Below are 17,538 nucleotides of genomic sequence, written 5' to 3'. Positions count from 1 at the left end.
AAAATCTGTTTTTTTATTGTTATATCTGATCATTTTGTTTCTATCATCAAACAGATTTTAATCACAGCCAGAATTCAAACCATTCTTCATGCAGTAATTCACAGATTACATTACATTTTAACAGGTTGTACAGTATGTTCAGTATCATTTTATTGTTATTGTTGTTTAATTTATTGGTGCAGATGTGGCCCCTGCAAACTAGTGCTCATTTACATATGAATAGAACTACAAAATAAGAATTCAAAGTGATAGAAATGATTTTTAATGATGATGTTGGTTTTATACTTTTAACATAAAGGGCTAATCACAGTCTTGTTTAAATTCCTGACCTACAGTAAATCACTACATTCACATTATAAAACGTTTTATAAAATACGTTCATTATAAATTAATTTGCCTTTTCATATATGGCATGTTGTAAAAGAACATGTTTAGAGTTTATCGTCGCATTTGTGGTATACCGCTCTTCATCTTCTTCTGCTGAACTCTCTGGATTTGACCAAGCTGAACGGCTGCCAGTGCGACCATACATATCTGAGAGACAGAGGAATTAAAAATCACATTATTAGGTCAAGTAGCATCATTATAGCTTCCAGTGCTCACAGTGTGATGCACTATGATGACATATTAGAGAGTAATAAGTGCTTTCAAATAGGGCTGGGCGATAAAACGATAACGATAATTATCGCGATATAACTTTTCCTCGATAGAGCGATACGACATGTTCGATAAATGTTCGATATAATACACCGTTCTCACACTTCCACGTTCAGCGAAAGCCTTGGTGGCGTTTTCTACTGCAAGGAAAGCGACACTACTGTGCTGTCGCCAGGAGAGGGCGCACTTCTGAGTTTTTCTACATGATTAGAGAGGGAGGGGGCCACGAGTAAGATGAGTCTTTAGCAACGGCTGAAACGCGGAGTTATACATTCCCTGTTTGAGCGGAGCGACAGGCGATCTGTTGTCCTGTGACCGAGTGTGAGTGACGAGGTCAGTGGAGTAACTGTCCTACAGCGAACTCACCTCTTTCTGTACATCCTAACCAGCTTTAGCAGCGTTAAATCACAATCCTCACAACTCCAGCGCTCGGACAGTCACATTTAAGTATGAATGCATTCCCAAGCAACGAAAGTGAAAGAAAGAAGTGGGTTCATGTAAATTACAGCCCTGATGTAAACGAAAGTAAACTGAGGAAGCTGTGAGGCATTGGAGAGCGGGAGAGCGCTAGTTTTCCAGGCTAGCTGTTTTTAGCAGCTGGCTAACTTAAAGCGGCGCTTCATCACTGCACGACACGGCGAATTAATGAGACTGTAGATCAAACACGACACAAAAGCACCGCTTTCAGTTTAAACATACCTAAAAGGAGGACTCTGTTTGTCTGGTGTTGATATTTTGCGGTTCACCCCTTAAACTACTACAATTGAATATCCAGTCGTCGCTAGCTGGTGTCTGAATACTGTAATGTCATTTGTAGCGGGGTAGCCGAGCGCTCGTCACCAGCTAAAAATAATCTGTTTTCTTTCTTAAATCATGACTATTACAAAATAGCCATGCTTTCCCAGCTGGTAAAAACAGCTCAGCAGACACTCTCTCCCACTCTCCCATGACAGATTTGTGAAATGTTCCACTGTTTGGTGAGTGTTTGTTGTGTTCCGACCATAAAGGATAGTTTAAAACAGCAATTAAGCACCCAGGAGCAAAAATCAGCCTTCAAACCTGAAAGAAATAATGATTTGACATTTATCGCGATATGTATCGATATCGAACAATATAGATTTGGTTTATCGTGATAACATTTTTGGCCATATCGCCCAGCTCTACTTTCAAATCAGAAACATTTTAGCCATTACAAGAACATAATTCTCTGTCTCTTCCATTTGTGCTACAGTTATACTACTGTACCAGATTGTTGTGTTATAGATGTGACTGCGTTTGTGAACTATAGAAGGCACTGTAGCACGGCTTGTTAGAATAGATGAACTGGGAAAGATTGAAACCAATACTACTTGTTTAATAACAAGGGGTGCATAATGATTTTGGAATTATATCAGTATCGGCAGATATTTGCTTAAAGGGTCCATATGAGGGAAAACCAATTTTTCCTCACTTTTTTAAATAGTGTGTAGTACATAAACATTGTTAAAGTTTCAAAATATACTGGTTAACTCCAGTCCGTACAGTCTGTATATGGAAATTGAGCCTGTTTTGAATTCACTGTTTCTGTGATGTCACAAGTAACACATTTAAAAATATCTGTCTACTTTTAAAATATTATTATTGTTATTATATTTAATATTTTATACATTCACCTATATCTCCCTGTTTTATTTCTGCCATACATGTTTTAGTTTTATTCATATGCAATTGTATGTCTTGCTACTGTAACACTGCAATTTCCCTTTGGGATCAGTAAAAGTCAGTTGGTCTGTCTGTCTGTCTGTGTGTCTCCATGTCCATGTCCACATCCAGTCACACTGAAGTTATAAGGTGTGGTTCAGCCTACACTGCTTTTTGAATGAGACGCAATACCAGGGATAAAGATTGGTGTTTAACTGAATTATAACTGTTTTTGGTGCATAAAACCACACACATACTTTTTAATGGAAACAAATGTTGTAAATGTGAAAATAAAAACTAGAAAAATGTAGAATATGGGCACCTTAAACATTGGCGTTGGACAGATTTTTAGAGTTGGCTGATATTTCAGACCAATATTTGATGTATTTACTGTGCTCCAGAAGAGCAGAACGTTTAGGTAGCGCTTGGCTAAAAAGTCTGTATTTTATCCCTGTCCTAAACATTCCATTTCTCTGTCAGGTAGATTTCGTCTCAGGTTCTTTGTATAAATAAATAGGTGTCAGCAGATATTTACATGAAAACTATCAGATAAAGGCATCAGCCAAAATTCCCTCTGCATCCCACTTAAGACCTTATTTGACCACAATGGATAATTAGGTTTCTTTAAAGAGTTTTTTTTTATCTGTAAGAGATCACATCAAAAGAAAATGAACCTTCTGCATAATCTGGCACATTATCAGTTCTCTAGCTGTTTGTTGTTCCACTCCTGTGGTGTATTCAAGTCACTACAAGACTTCTCATTAGGAACAAAATGCCTTAAAGGGGAATTCCACTGATATTTGTCCTTGCATACTTTAATTGTTAAGACGTAAACAGTCATTCTGACATGCAATGCCCTGTTCCAGAGAAACATATGGAGTCAGAATTGTTCACAGTGGTGGTGATAGGAACCAGACATCTGTAGTGTTTAATGCCTCTAAAAGCTCCCTCAAAGAACATTATTATATGAAATCTTTATGAATGCAATGATGTCTGAGACACTGTTTTATGACAGTTTTCAGACAGACTTTTTTTCTTATCTCTAATGGAGGACGAAATAACAAAATAGTCCCCAGATTATTATTAAAATTACACATATAAATTGAGAAGAAATGGTTATATTTGCGTTGAACACATGGAGAGCCTTGGTTCCTATCACCACCACTGTAAAATCTTAGCTGGTAATCTTGTCTACAAGTAACGCTTCACATCAAACCACTCTGAATGGTTTTAAATTTCAATGATTAAATTATGCAGAAATTTTGAAATTCAGTACAGTTCCACTTTAAAAAGGGGGCTATTTTAGGGTTGCGATGCCACAACCAAAAACACATTTACACAGAACAGGACCTGTATTACCTTATAGCACTTTAGCCTGCTCATTGTGATGAGGAGTGTTTGTTACTGCACTCTTTGGACAACAAAAATGGTTAATCATTATGCTCTTTTTTGCTGTTGGAAAGCAAATGTATCATTTGCAATTACCAAAATATCCAAAAGATCTCAAAGGAGTGGCTGAAGGTTACTTTCCCTAGATTTCAGTCCAACTTTAACAATTTAATAGACATTTCAGCAGACTACTTTTTGAATGAGGCAAAATGCAGAGTGGCCACTCGGTATACTAATACTGGGAAGGGCCTCCCTTTGCTCTCAATACAGTCTTAATTCTTCATGGTATGGATTCCACAAGACGTTGGAAATATTCCTTTGAGATTCTGGTCCATGTTGACATGATCGCAACTCCTGCAGATTTTTCACTTTCATGCTGAGAATCTCCAGTTCTACCACATGCCAAAGGTGTTCTATTGGATTCAGATCTGGTGACTGGGAAGGCCACTGAAGAACACTGAACTTTGTCACGTTCATGAATCTGGAATGCTGGAAGTAGTCATTAGAAGATGGCTAAATTGTGGCCATGAAGGGATGCACATGGTCAGCAACAATACTCAAGTGATGATTGATTGGTATTAACAGGCAAGAAAACAAACCCCACATCATTACACCTCCTCCACCAGCCTTTCTCAGCAGAAATCCAGATTCATCAGACCAGGCTGTTTTTCAAGGCTTCAACTGTCCAGTTTTGGTGAGCCTGTGCCCACTGCAGAGTTTGCTTTCTGTTCTTGGTTGACAGAAGTGGAACCTGATGTGGTCTTTTGCTGTTGTAGCCCATCCATCTCAAGGTTTGACATGTTGTGCATCCTGAGATGATTTTCTGTTCATCACAATCGTACAGAGAGATTATCTGAGTTACCATAGACTTTCTGTCAGCTTGAACCAGTCTGGCCACTCCCTGTTGACCTCTCTCATCAATAAGGTGTTTCTGTCTGCAGAACTGACGCTCACTGGCTGTTTTTTCTTTATTGCACCAGTCTGAGTAACTAGAAACTTCTGTGCATGAAAATCTCAGGGGATCAGCAGTTATAGAAATACTCACACCAGTTCGTCTGGCACCAACAAAGACACCACAGTCAAAATCACTAAAATCACATTCTTCCCCATTCTGATGGATGATGTGAACATTACCTAAAGCTGCTGGCCTGCATCTGCATGATTTTATGTGGTGCACTGTTGCCACACGACTGGCCAATTAGATAACTGCATGAATGAGTAGGTGTGCCTAATAAAGTCCTCAGTGACTGGATATCAGTCTTAAAGGCACATTAACAAAAACAGCCTGTTTAATTCTAAACGATAAAGAGAAATGGTCATGTAAAAGTGAATTATTACTGATACATAGAACCACATAAACCTTGTGAATGGACTCCAGGCAGGGGAAAAGCAACTTAGAAAAAGGGCCTTTTAAGGTGACTGCAGATCATAAAAGACCATCTTTATGAATCAACAGAGGAAAATAGGCAAAATGAATAAGAAAATGCATTAAGCCCACCTCAAGACAAAGTAAGCTGATGCTCATCCCTCCCACCAGCAGAAGATTATGCTTCCCCCACAGGACGATCTTCGTCAGGCAGCCGTTGGTGTAGATACGCTCCCTGACTGATGATTCCACCATGCTCTGAGTCTTATAGCCACACATGGAGTTAAACACAGTCTGAAAAAGCAATAGCACAACTACTGTTACAAAACCTCAGTAATGTTTCTGCACTGAGAAAAACAGATTTCAGCTATTTTCAATTCACTTCAACTCAAACTACAACAGGCATTGTCACAAAGCAGCTTTACAGAAATCCAGGTCCAAGCCCAAAGTGAACAAGCATGGAAAACGTCCTAAGAGCAAGAGAAAGAAACCTTGAGAGGAACCAAGACTCAAAAGGGGAACTCATCCTCCTCTGACTGACGCTGGGTGGCAAAAGAATAATAGAACATGAGCAATAGGAAAAAAAAATAAATAAAGATTTGACAATGAATATACAATAATAAATACTGAACAAAGAAAAGAAATCAGTCTGTCATTGGACAGAAGTACTTAGATGATGATAACCAATGACAGAAATATAATATAATAATTGGGACTGAAAGATTGCAATTTTCAAATCACAAGAGCTGCAATCTTTATTATAGAATATATATATACACACACATAAACATTTTATTTTAACTTAACCCTTTATTGCATGGTGTTGCCATATGGCAACAATAACTTTCTCAATTTTCCTAAAGGCAGTAATATAAAATCTATGTTTTACTGTTTAATTGTAGTAAAATGGTCTTTTACTTTGAAAAGACAAACACTTGATAACATCACATGACCAAAAAATCTTGTTTGCAACCCCTTTTTCCATGGACACTTGACACTGAGAAGGTCATGACCTGAGGGCTCCGAAAGTTGACTAATAGTTTGATATTTAGGCAAAATTCCTTCAAGACACAAAATGAAATACTATCTGGGGTAGGTTTACTTTTAATTTTAATTTTCATCATCAGAACCAGTTTAGATGTGACCAGTTTTTTGTAAAATGGTAAAGTGAATTTGTTGCCGTATGGCAGCTATATGCAAATATGGAAGTGATCTGTGTGCATTCAACCTACTGGACTGTCACTGACTTACATAGCACTAGTTCTTCTAATCAATGTGTCAATAACATTAAACAAAACACAAAAATAACATATTGTTTTAATGTATTTGTAGTTGTTTGTATTTATTTTAATGCTATTTAATATTTTTCTGGAACAACAGCAATTACTGCCAAGATAAATGTTTTTCTTGGATAAAATTCTGAGTAAAGAATTTCACTTTGTCTGGTGTCTGACCTCATTTCGTTGGCGTACGCAGCAGGAGAAAGGAACTCCACATGCTTCCAGACTGGGGTTTTTCTCAGTGCAGTTAAAATAGGCGTTCTGAGACCAGTCTGAGTATTCGTCCACTCCGCAACACAGGAACTGCAACAGAAAAGCCAACATTCACCAGCAATATTCAAATAAAGGGGGACATAAATCAGTTGATTCCAGGTAAGAAGCTTTATTTATGTTCTTGAATGAACAAAAAAAAATTCTTTTACCTTTTTCTGCACAAAGTCGATCACATTTTCTAGGTCCATGTCCTCTCGATAGAGTACAATGGCTTTCTTCATTAACAGATCAGTCCTCTCTAAAACCTAGGAGAGGACAAGAGACATACTCAATAAGTTCCGCAGCTGTGTGCAAAAGTTTCGGCACCCCTGGTCAAATGACGTTTTGTTGATTTTCTAAGTGAGAATAAGTTAAGACGTCCTCTATAAATAAATTTCAGTGCACAATTTGCTGAGTTGAACATATTCCAAAAAATAAAATATAAAATACAAAATATAAGATGTGCTATAACTTTCACACAGGCCACAATTTATGTTTTATTATTTTTACTCAATATGTTAAATTCAGCAAATAAACAGTAATTGTGTATTAACATGTGCAGAAGTCTCTGTACAGGATGTTGTGACTTATTTTCACCAGGGGTGCCCAAACTTTTGTGTATGACTGTTTATACACTGTTAAAAATAAATGAAGCACTTTTTTAAAACGGATCATTCTTTCAAGAAACATACATGTAAATGAGATATGAGGATGACGAACCTTTTTAAAGTTCAAAGAATCTCCACATAATGTAAAGGTTCTGTACTGAAAGTTTTTTTTCTAGAACCATATATCCAAGCCAAGAACCTCTAAGGAACCCTTATTTTTTGAGTGTACGTCAAATGATGAATTTAAAAAATAATAAGTAACATAATAATAAAATATAATTTAGAGTTATATTTATTGTTACCATGTCTGAGAAGATAAATCCCAAAACAGCAGCAGCGATTTGCAGCAGAAGAATGACCAGTAAAATTCCTAAAAACTGAGAACAGAAAAAAAAGATTTTTTTTTTAAATAATGAAAGTTTAATATTAATATCTAGAACTAACTGACCCACAAGCACTCATAAAAATTACAGGCAATCAAAAAATAGAAAATTCCTAAGATAAAGCAGCACCATGTAAGATTTGGGGATTTGGAGGCCTCTCTGGTGGACATGTGAAATTGCACATAACATATGGAACGTCGGTTGTGCTTCTGACCCCCAGAAGCACATTGAGAAAGAGAATTCAAAGAGAACTTCCAGTCAAAACTTGGATAAAGGACATGTCTTCTGAGGAGGTGAGTGAATGATCTGCTATTGTTACCATATCTACATCAGTATAATGTTGACTTTGCATTTGAGACCTAAACATTGAGTTGGACCTTCTTTTTGAGCCTGTGTGTGATCTTAATTCAGCTAATGCAGCTTTAAATTCAAAACAAAAGAAAAAAGAACTGTCCAAGTCATCACATGCATATTTTTTCTTTATTTAACTGCATAATAAAGTGAGGATACCAAAATGACCTGTTTTTTTTAAGAAACTGATTCAGTATTTTCTCACCTTATAGTATTTTTATTGAAATATATCATCTATAACCAGCTTAATCGAGCAAGTCTGAGCTGAGTTACCATTTTCAGTAGTATGGCTGTATCCCTCAGCGCTCCAAAACAGCCAAGGAACGTTATAATGAACATGAGGGAGCCCACAGTGAGCAGCAGTAGAGCCGGGTCAGTCGTCAGAGTGTCCACCACATCTGCAACATCACCACAGCGTTCACCCTCATAACCACAATGCTGAATATGTACATGGAGCAACAGAAAAGAAAGCCTGACCAAAGTAGTTCTTGTGATGAACGAGATGGAGTTCAGTACCTTTTTCTTTGGCAATTTTAGCATAGATGCCAACAGCAAGCAGGACACCACTGGCCACCTTGAGAAATAAGACATTTTTGTGTTTTAGGATAAAAGCGTTAAACTGCCATAAACAGAGCATTTTAATTCATTACTTTAAATCTCGCCAGATACTTTTCATACTTGCCCGACTACAAACTACACCATGGACAACCACACCACAGACAACACCATAGACAGTATAAAGTGACTTACCCAGAATATGTAACAGCAAACAAATAAAGTGTACTTAGTGGCTTTGTAAGCTCCCATTACTGCTGTTTCTTTCATCTATATTGGAAAAAAAGGATAACGTTTTCAGCATAACCCGACATGGTCTCTTCAGTTCCTCATTTCTGAGGAAAAGGCAAGTGACGGCTTGTTAGGAAGGTATTCAAAATACCTGCCTGACGTTACTCTCCTAGTTATAACCTGAGGTGCATTTACTCAAAAACACATACAGACATACATTTTCCCACATACAGAGGAATACAATGCGTTCCTTGTCAGATTCAGTGTTCTTTTATTAAATACCATAATAACTATAGTATAAGTCATGGTCATTGTGACAGTATTTAATTTAAAAGGAAAATATTAATTAACATAATTACTGAGTTTGAGAGGTGCAAATTCGTTCTGACAAGTGGGGGAGGGGTCAGCAAACCCTTATCATATTGGCACCTCAAGCTCTATATGCCAATAATAAAACACACACACAAAAAAAATAGCATTATTAACAGGAATGATAATATCATACACATTTGTTGTCTATTACAATGGCATTTTTTTCATTGTCTCAATAAAATTCTTAGTCTGATCTACATGTTGTTTTATATATTTTGATTGGTTATAAAAAGAGCATCTCAGAGAGTCTTTCAGAAGTAAAGATGATGAGGGGTTCACCACTCTGTAAAAGACTGCATGAGCAAATAGTGCAACAATTCAAGAATAACGTTTCACAACATAAAATAGCAAAGAACTTGGGGATTTCATCATCTACGGTACATAATATCATTAAAAGATTCAGACAATCTGGAGAAATCTGTATGCAAGGGACAAGGCCAAAAAACAATTTTGGTTGCCTTTGATCTTTGGGCCCTCAGGTAGCACTGCATTAAAAACATACATGATTCTGGAGTGGAAATCACTGCGTGGCCTCAGGAACACTTCTGAAAACCATTGTCTGTGAACACAGTTAGTCGCTGCAACCACAAATGCAATTTAAAGCTCTACCATGCAAAGTAGAATCCATATATAAACAGGATCCAGAAACGCTGCCGCCTTCTCTGGGCCTGAGCTCATTTAAGATGGACTGAGGTGGAAAAGTGTCCTGTAAACAAAAATAAAGCACACATTTGTAAGCCTATACTGTATTTTACAGCACTTTCTACATGTAGGAAAGCATTTTATAACACTTTCTAATATATTTAGGAATGTTTTCATTTCTAATATATTTTACAGTTCTGTTGTTATTACTGTAGCCTTGCAATTTCATTCACTTCTACACTGCACATTACACACTTCATCTCAATGGAAATCAATGACATATTGTGGGGATGCACTGATCAGTATCCAAAATTTTTCATGCACATATCTATCAATGCTGATACACACACACACACACACACACACACACACACACATATATATATACAGAAGTCTCAACAACTAAACTGAACATACTTTTAAGTATTTAGTGTGTCCACTTTGTTTTACTTTACTCATTCTTTTCAGGAGCCTTGCTTTCAGTTTTTTGACAAAATCTGCAGGGATATTTTTCCACACCTCCAAAGTTCAGTCTCAGAAGTTGGCTGCATTTTATGCTTTTCACGATCCAGTCATCCCAAACACATTCAGTGATGTTGAGGTCTGAACTCTGGGGTGGCCCAGATCCTTTTTTGTCCATTTTCTTTTCTCAGTAATAGCTTCTTGACAGTTAGCTTCTTAATAGTTTCAGACTCGTAGTGTTCAGTTGTCTTCTCACAGCAGAAGATGGACAGAAACAGCTGTGGATGTTTTCAGATCTGAAGCAGCTTGATTTTCTCCTCTCTCTCAAAGATGATCGCTTTAAGTGCTGTTTATCTGATGGTGACAGTTTGGTGTACTGGGTCTTGTGAGGAATCCCATTTTTGCTGAATCATTTAGTCAGTTTTGGAAACTCCTGTTATTTTCCTTACACGCTGTTTAATCCTCATCCTTAAGTGGATTAGCTCCTCAGAAATATCTCTTTAAAAAAGAACAACTTGTACTTAATGGCCATTTTGAAAAAAAAATGAAATAAATAAAGGGTGCCTATGCAATACTGACAATTACTCACATCTAGTCGGTCATATTAAAAAATGTAGAATTTGCAGCTCTTTTTGAGAAGACATCTGTTTTTAACACTGTGAGCATCATACAAACTGCTTAGACTGGTGTCGTGCTCCAGGTTGTCTCCTGAAGTTCGTCATTCTTCTTAAAGCCATGATGCAGACACGCACTGCTCTCTGATTGGTTCCTGCTCTGTCAGTCCTGCAGGCTGATGGTTGTTGATCCTTCCCCTGTTCACAAAGCTGATTGAGTGGATGAAAATCGAACCTTGGCATGTCAGCGAAACCTCAGGCGTTAGCCTGCCTGCTGCTCATGTCTGCATTCATGCTCATGCATTTAATGCCGTAAGATAAGATTTGCTATTCTAAGCATACAAAGCGCCATGTTCTCCATTTTTACCAAGATAAAAGAACGCGTCGAGGCTTTTCTGAATGAGAAGAACATCGTAACGGACTGCCTCAACAAAATCGAGGAAAAAACTGGAATTAAGAAGCGTTATCTCGCAATAGGTAAGTTGGATTTATTCAGGTTAAAGAAAGTTGAGCTGGTCTTCCCGTTACTTGTGACAGAGAGATATAAAGGGAAGGAATGACAGAGGCAGGACAACAGACAACAGTGCTAATCCTCTGAGCAACAGGTGGACAAGTAATCAGGTTCTTACCGGCTTGCTGTGCGTCTTTATTTATGCCGTCTGTCAGTGGAGCTCAATCTGAATAAACAGCAGCCTGTTAGGCAGTAACAGAAGCCTCAAACCTTCCAAATGTAGACATATTGTTACTTTAGATATAAATACTCAAGTAGAAATAACTTTTTTAATGTCTATAATGTCTGTTTGAAGTGTTACTTTTCCTTTCTGAGCTTTTCTGATTGTAATTTACATTGTAATTTAAATAAAAACTCAAATGGTTACTGTTAGATTCATCTACAGTATAACTACACTCTTAAAAAGATGGTTCTTTAAGGGTTCATTAGTAAAGAAAATGGTTCTATATAGAACCCGGAACACTCAAAGAACCCTTTTCATGATTAAATGGTTCTCTGCATGGTGAAATGGTTCTTCAGATTGTTGGAGAATGTGTTGTACATGGTTCTGTATAGCACCAAAAAGGGTTCTTTTATTGAACAAGGTTGATTTCATAACAGTAAAAGAACCCTTTTCAAAAAGGTTCTATATAGAAACTATATAGCATATTCTCCATCAATCTGAAGAACACTTCAAAAATGCAAAGAACCCTTTAATCATGCAAAGGGTTCTTGGAGTGTTCATGGTTTTATATAGACCCGTTTTCTTTACTAAAGAACCCTTGAAGAACCATGTGTAAATGTATACAAGTGTACAGTCCCAAAAAAGATTGTTCTTCAAGCATTCTTTATTAAAAGGAATGGTTCTATATAGAACAATTTCATGTTTAAATGGCTTGCATGGTGAAGTGGTTCTTCACATTGATGGAGAATGTGTTGTATATAGTTCTATGTAGAACCATTTTGAAAAAAAAATGAAGAGTGTACAATCTTAGAAAGATGGTTCTTCAAGCATTCTGTATTAAAGGGAATGGTTCTCCCACCTTTATGACTTTTAATATACTATCAGGAGGGTGGGGCGTAGGGGATCAATGGGTGGGGAGGTCTTTTATTTTGTACATGAACATGCAGATCGAATGTGCTGGAGTACAGAGCCAAAAGAAATCCCAAAACAATGTCACTGTCCAATTACTTACTGACTACACTGCACATCTCAAACATGCTGAAGGTGTTTTTATTTATTTGCTTTATACACAGGTCTGTCTTCACATCTGTCATCATTTAGAACTATTACTATAACCCCTGCATAAAGAAATAAAATTGGCTTTGTATCATTACAATGTGCTTTATTATTATTATTATTATTATGTTCACAGGAGCTGTTTCTGCAACTGGACTGTACTTGTTGTTTGGATATGGAGCCTCTCTGCTCTGCAACCTGATTGGCTTCGTTTATCCTGCATATTTCTCGTAGGTGTTTATAATTCTACAGTCAGTTCAGTCCTCCACATTGATAAAATATTGTCAGTTAATATTAAAAATGTTAAACTGCGGTTAAACTGGTTTTATTTAACTGTGATTCAAATCAAACAAAGCAAAATTACAGTTTAGACAAGCAAAAACAAGAATTATCAGTCTTCATCAGACTAAATCAGACTTTAAAGGGCCCATATTGAGGAAAACTGAATTTTCCCCATTTTTTTTTAAATAAAAGCGTTCGGTGTAGAATGTAAACATGACAGAGTTTCAAAACATGCTCACTCCACAGTCTGTAGAGTCCATATCTGTAAACTGTGTTACATCAACAGCCTGGTTTGAATTGTTTCTATGATTTCATGAGAACCAGCAGATTTCAGACTGCAGCAGTTCGGCTCTGCTCATTCACACTGAAGTTATAAGTGGCGTTTCTGACTGGACTGCTTTTTAAATGAGACACAATACAGGACAGCCAATCAGAACAGAGCTCTTTTACAAATATCAGTCTTAAAGGCACAGTAACAAATGCAGCCTATTAAAATCTGAGGGATAAACATTGGAAAATTGTCATATTTAATTGAATAATAACTATTGTTACAACAAATGTTATTAATGGAAACCAATTTTGTTAACAGAAAAAGATGCAGTAAGAAAAACAGCATGTTTAATACTAAGCAATGGAAAAAGGTTGGAAAATAGTCATGTAAAAATGAACTATGACAACTTTTGGTACATAAAATTATACCGAGCTCAGGGAGAAACATAAAATACAAGAAAAATGTAGCATTTGGGCCCTTTAATTCAGAAAATGCCCTGTTCCATTAAAAAGAAAATGTATAAAGAGCATTTGTAACCCATTATAAATGAATGTTAAATTTTTTCATACTGCTAATCCAGGTAGATGACATTTTATAAAGGTTTATTATTTGTGTCGGCAGATGTGTCAATGAAAACCGTCATATATCAGCATCAGCCCACAGTTCCTATATCGGTGCACCCCTATTGTGTGATATTGACTTCTTAGAATATTTTCTGTAAATAAGACGATTCTTAATTGCTGGGAACACTTTAGTCTCGCATTTTGTTTCTGCTTATTTATATGCTGTTGTCTATTTGTTGTACTGAATCTCTATTATAGTATAAAGGCTATCGAAAGTCCAAACAAAGACGATGACACACAGTGGCTAACTTACTGGGTGGTGTATGGATTCTTTGGTGTGGGTGAATTCTTCTCTGATATCTTCCTCTACTGGTTTCCTTTCTACTATGTGTTCAAGGTGAGTGTGCTGTGTGTGCAGTGTCACTGTACCACACCTTTAACTTGCTAGCATCTTCATAATAATCAGTCTTTGTGAAGTGTCTAGATGCAAAACAAGGTTTATGAACTGATATGCTGTTTGACGAAGAATGTTCTACATTGCTTGCAATATTAAAACCCCTTTTCCATCCATCCATCCATCCATCCCTCCACTCACCCTGTCTTTTGCGTGTTGCCAGTGCCTGTTCTTGTTGTGGTGCATGGCCCCGTTCTCCTGGAATGGCTCTCAGGTGCTGTACAGGCATGTGGTGCGGCCATTTTTCCTAAGGCATGAGGCCACTGTGGACAACATGGTCAGCAATCTTAGCGGGAAGGCCATGACGGCTGCAGAATCTGTCACAAGAGAAGGTAAAGGGTTATTTTAGCTTTGAGGAAAATAAAATAAAGCGGAGTTTTATTTTATTTAAATAGGTGTTAAACCTTTTGTAGTTGATCTTTTCTGCAATTCAACATTGGATTCTCTTTGTTTATGCCATCACCTTTTCTTTGACAGTTCTTCAAAGTCTGGCAAAAAACAGGACCATTCACCCAGGTGACAGAGCTGAGCCGCCCAAAGAACTTCCCAGTTCATCTCCTGTATGTAACCACTTCTGTGCTCCACTATTACATTATTATTCAGCTGGCTGAACATAACACTACATTAAACCTTGGAAGTCACAAGCCGTGGGGCTCCCGAGTGGCCTGTCTAACTGTCTAAGCGCTGACCCTATTGTCAGGCGATGCCATACCCATTGGTGGCAGGTAGTCCATGGGTGGATCTCTTATCTTCAGTTGTTCATCCTCCTTTCGTGAGGTTGGGAGGAAGAGCTGCAAGGATGAGGTTAGAGGTGGGCGATATGGCAAAAGTATAATATTGCGATATTTCAAGAAATTTTCATGATACACGATATGTCACGATATTTATCTGATCAGTTAGAACTGTGAAAAAAGAACCAGTAGCGCTATAATTTTAAAAATGCTATCAAAAACTGTGAATACAAAGATTTATATTCCAGATTTATATAAACGGGACTAATATTGCTCTGTTTATAATGAATCATGCAGTTGGTCAGTGTTCTACAAGTGCTGACGATATGCACGATACATTCAGAAAAGAATATTGTATTGTATTGTGACATAGTTTATCACAACAATGATATATATTGAAATACTGCCCAGCCCTAGATGAGATGCAAGGACAGAGGAATCAAAGTGTTTACCAATTGAGATGTCCTTCACTCTGTTGTCACTTTCATCGCCTGTTACTGGGCTAAAATGATCTGCCCATAATAAACAATGGACTTTTCACACAATCATGATTTATTGACATTCAGATGCATCTACAATTTAATTAACGGTCACCAAACTTTCACAGTATCGTCCCATTAACTGAAATCATTCAACAAAAACGGAGGTGGCAGAGAAGTTTTATCAAAGACCTACTTACTACAGCAAAAAAGCTTTCCTTGCTCTGAAAGCCTCCCCTCTCCTCGATTCCTCCAAGTGCATTTAAAGAATTGATACTTCCTTAAAGATGGTGGTTTCTGATTAATTTCTGGGTCATGGGCTGAAGGACAGAAGAGAGAGAAATTGAGGAGATGTGAATTAAGGTTTTGAGATCCACCCCATGAGAGCATAACTGGCCCCAGATTTGTGGGCGTCTGTTAGCTGATGGAACACAATCAGCAGTTAGTGCTCTCCCCCATGCGTGTTGAGCTGCCCAATTATGTTGCGTTAGAGGCATCCCGAAAAGATGCTTTGGTGCTTCACATGACTCATGATCACATGCTAGCCTTCATCCTTCCAGCCTCGTAGGACCACGTGATGAGGGAGACCTAGCTAATGGGTGGAAACTAGCCCTGACTAAAATTACTAAAATATTACGGAGAAAATTGGGTGAAAAACGAAACACAAACAAAAAAATTGCGTCCAAATTATGTCTCACTCATAGCTTAAAAGTGCAGAATCTAAACTTTCAATCAACACTACAGTTGTGTTCTTAGGTATAAAAGGAGATATTTTATTATTTGATCTTGATGAAAAAATCCATTTTCACTCTTTTCTCTCTTCATTTGCATGTCTGTACATTGGTGTTTAGAAAGAACCCAGTATAGACTAAAATGTAAGTATTCAAGTACTTTATATTCTTTCTTAGTACTGTTTCCTTTACATTAGCAGACATTTTTGCTGACTAACGCAGCTGACGTTTGTTTTACAGCTATGCAGGAAGCTGTTTCCTCTCATACAAAGTCTCTGGAAGAGACAAAAAGTAATGGATCTACATTAAACACCAGCAGGTCTTCAGCAGACCTGAGAAAATGTACTGGTTAGCACATGCAGTGTGCTTTAAGTGTGATATTCATTAATCAGCCATAACCTTAAAACCAACTCCTTTTTCATTTTCAATGGTCAGGACCCTCACAGACCAGGTACTATTTGGGTGGTGGATCATTCTCAGCACTGCAGTAACACTGATGTAGTGGTGGTGTGTTAGTGTGTGTTGTGCTGGTCTGAGTGGATCAGACACAGCAGTGCTGCTGGAGTTTTTAAACACCTCATTGTCACTGCTGGACTGAGAATAGTCCACCAACCAAAAATATCCAGCCAGCAGCGTCCTGTGGGCAGTGTCCTGTGACCACTGATGAAGGACTAGAGGATGACCAACACTTTTTGGATGACCAATTACACTTTACTACACTGCTGTGTCTGATCCACCCATACCAGCACAACACACACTAACACACCACCACCACCACCATGTCAGTGTTACTGCAGTCTGAGAATGATCCACCACCCAAATAATGCCTGCTCTGTGGTGGTCCTGTGGGGGTCCTGACCACTGAAGAACAGGGTAAAAGGGGGCTAACAAAGTATGCAGAGAAACAGATGGACTACAGTCTGTAACTGTAGAACTACAAAGTGCACCTATATAGTAAGTGGAGCTGATAAAATGGACAATGAGTGTAGAAACAAGGAGCTGGTTTTAATGTCATGGCTGACTGGTGACTTTATCAATTCTGGAAAACTACAAGAAGATTGGTGTCATTTCAGGGTATCAGTGTTGACCCTGTGTTACGTTTGCTCAAACAGTTTAATCCTGTATTACTTGAAGTAGCATCCATGCACTTTTACATACTAGTTTAATATTCAACCCTCTAAACAGTGCATTTTGGAAATTCCTACATTCATGTTCAGTTAAACCAGCGCTTAGTCTTTATAGCTCTGTATAGGTTGAATAGTAGCATATTTAATACCCTGCTTTGATCCTCACTATTTTCCAATGCAGAAAATCCGCCAAAGATTTCTCTTCTTGTAAGTATGTAAATGAGACTATCAGAACATAATGCATCTACATAACATCTGAAGGTATAGTGCATTATGCCTTTTATTTATGTCTAATCTATGAATGTTATTATTTTATCTGATTTTAATA

The 17,538-nt window shown here is 37.5% G+C and overlaps 2 protein-coding genes across 2 annotated transcripts; one reads left to right on the top strand and one right to left on the bottom strand.

Moving 5' to 3' along the window:
• Positions 1-299: 299 nt before the first annotated feature.
• zgc:113223 (uncharacterized protein LOC541424 homolog) lies at positions 300-8,869 on the bottom strand. Its single transcript, XM_036586572.1, has 8 exons — positions 8,717-8,869; positions 8,483-8,540; positions 8,240-8,364; positions 7,535-7,609; positions 6,795-6,890; positions 6,547-6,675; positions 5,225-5,386; positions 300-534 (listed from the first exon to the last, which is right to left on the bottom strand). Exons 1-8 carry the CDS (start codon positions 8,789-8,791, stop codon positions 439-441), a joined length of 816 nt encoding a protein of 271 aa, XP_036442465.1. The 5' UTR covers positions 8,792-8,869; the 3' UTR covers positions 300-438.
• A 2,202-nt stretch (positions 8,870-11,071) lies between these two features.
• Positions 11,072-16,406, top strand: reep6 (receptor accessory protein 6). The gene is made up of 7 exons (XM_036586417.1): positions 11,072-11,319; positions 12,709-12,802; positions 13,947-14,085; positions 14,306-14,474; positions 14,620-14,702; positions 16,204-16,227; positions 16,324-16,406. Exons 1-6 carry the CDS (start codon positions 11,193-11,195, stop codon positions 16,222-16,224), a joined length of 633 nt encoding a protein of 210 aa, XP_036442310.1. The 5' UTR covers positions 11,072-11,192; the 3' UTR covers positions 16,225-16,227; positions 16,324-16,406.
• The last annotated feature ends 1,132 nt before the right edge of the window (positions 16,407-17,538 follow it).

This window comes from Colossoma macropomum, unplaced genomic scaffold (genome assembly GCF_904425465.1).
Source record: "Colossoma macropomum unplaced genomic scaffold, Colossoma_macropomum, whole genome shotgun sequence".
Taxonomy (NCBI): Eukaryota; Metazoa; Chordata; class Actinopteri; order Characiformes; family Serrasalmidae; genus Colossoma; species Colossoma macropomum.
The sequence above is the reverse complement of the archived record's forward strand: the minus strand, read 5'-3'. Positions and strand labels throughout refer to the sequence as shown.

What these genes read in the sequence shown, in the direction of transcription:
- zgc:113223 (XM_036586572.1), bottom strand. Translation starts at nt 8,791, where the DNA reads ATGAAAGAAACAGCAGTAATGGGAGCTTACAAAGCCACTAAGTACACT. An exon ending in CAGCCATACTACTGAAAATG is followed by an intron (nt 7,610 to 8,239) that starts GTAACTCAGCTC and finishes TTCTGTTCTCAG; the next exon opens with TTTTTAGGAATTTTACTGGT. An exon ending in TCGACTTTGTGCAGAAAAAG is followed by an intron (nt 6,676 to 6,794) that starts GTAAAAGAATTT and finishes TTTCTGTTGCAG; the next exon opens with TTCCTGTGTTGCGGAGTGGA.
- reep6 (XM_036586417.1), top strand. Translation starts at nt 11,193, where the DNA reads ATGTTCTCCATTTTTACCAAGATAAAAGAACGCGTCGAGGCTTTTCTG. An exon ending in CTTTCTACTATGTGTTCAAG is followed by an intron (nt 14,086 to 14,305) that starts GTGAGTGTGCTG and finishes GCGTGTTGCCAG; the next exon opens with TGCCTGTTCTTGTTGTGGTG. An exon ending in AACTTCCCAGTTCATCTCCT is followed by an intron (nt 14,703 to 16,203) that starts GTATGTAACCAC and finishes ATTGGTGTTTAG; the next exon opens with AAAGAACCCAGTATAGACTA.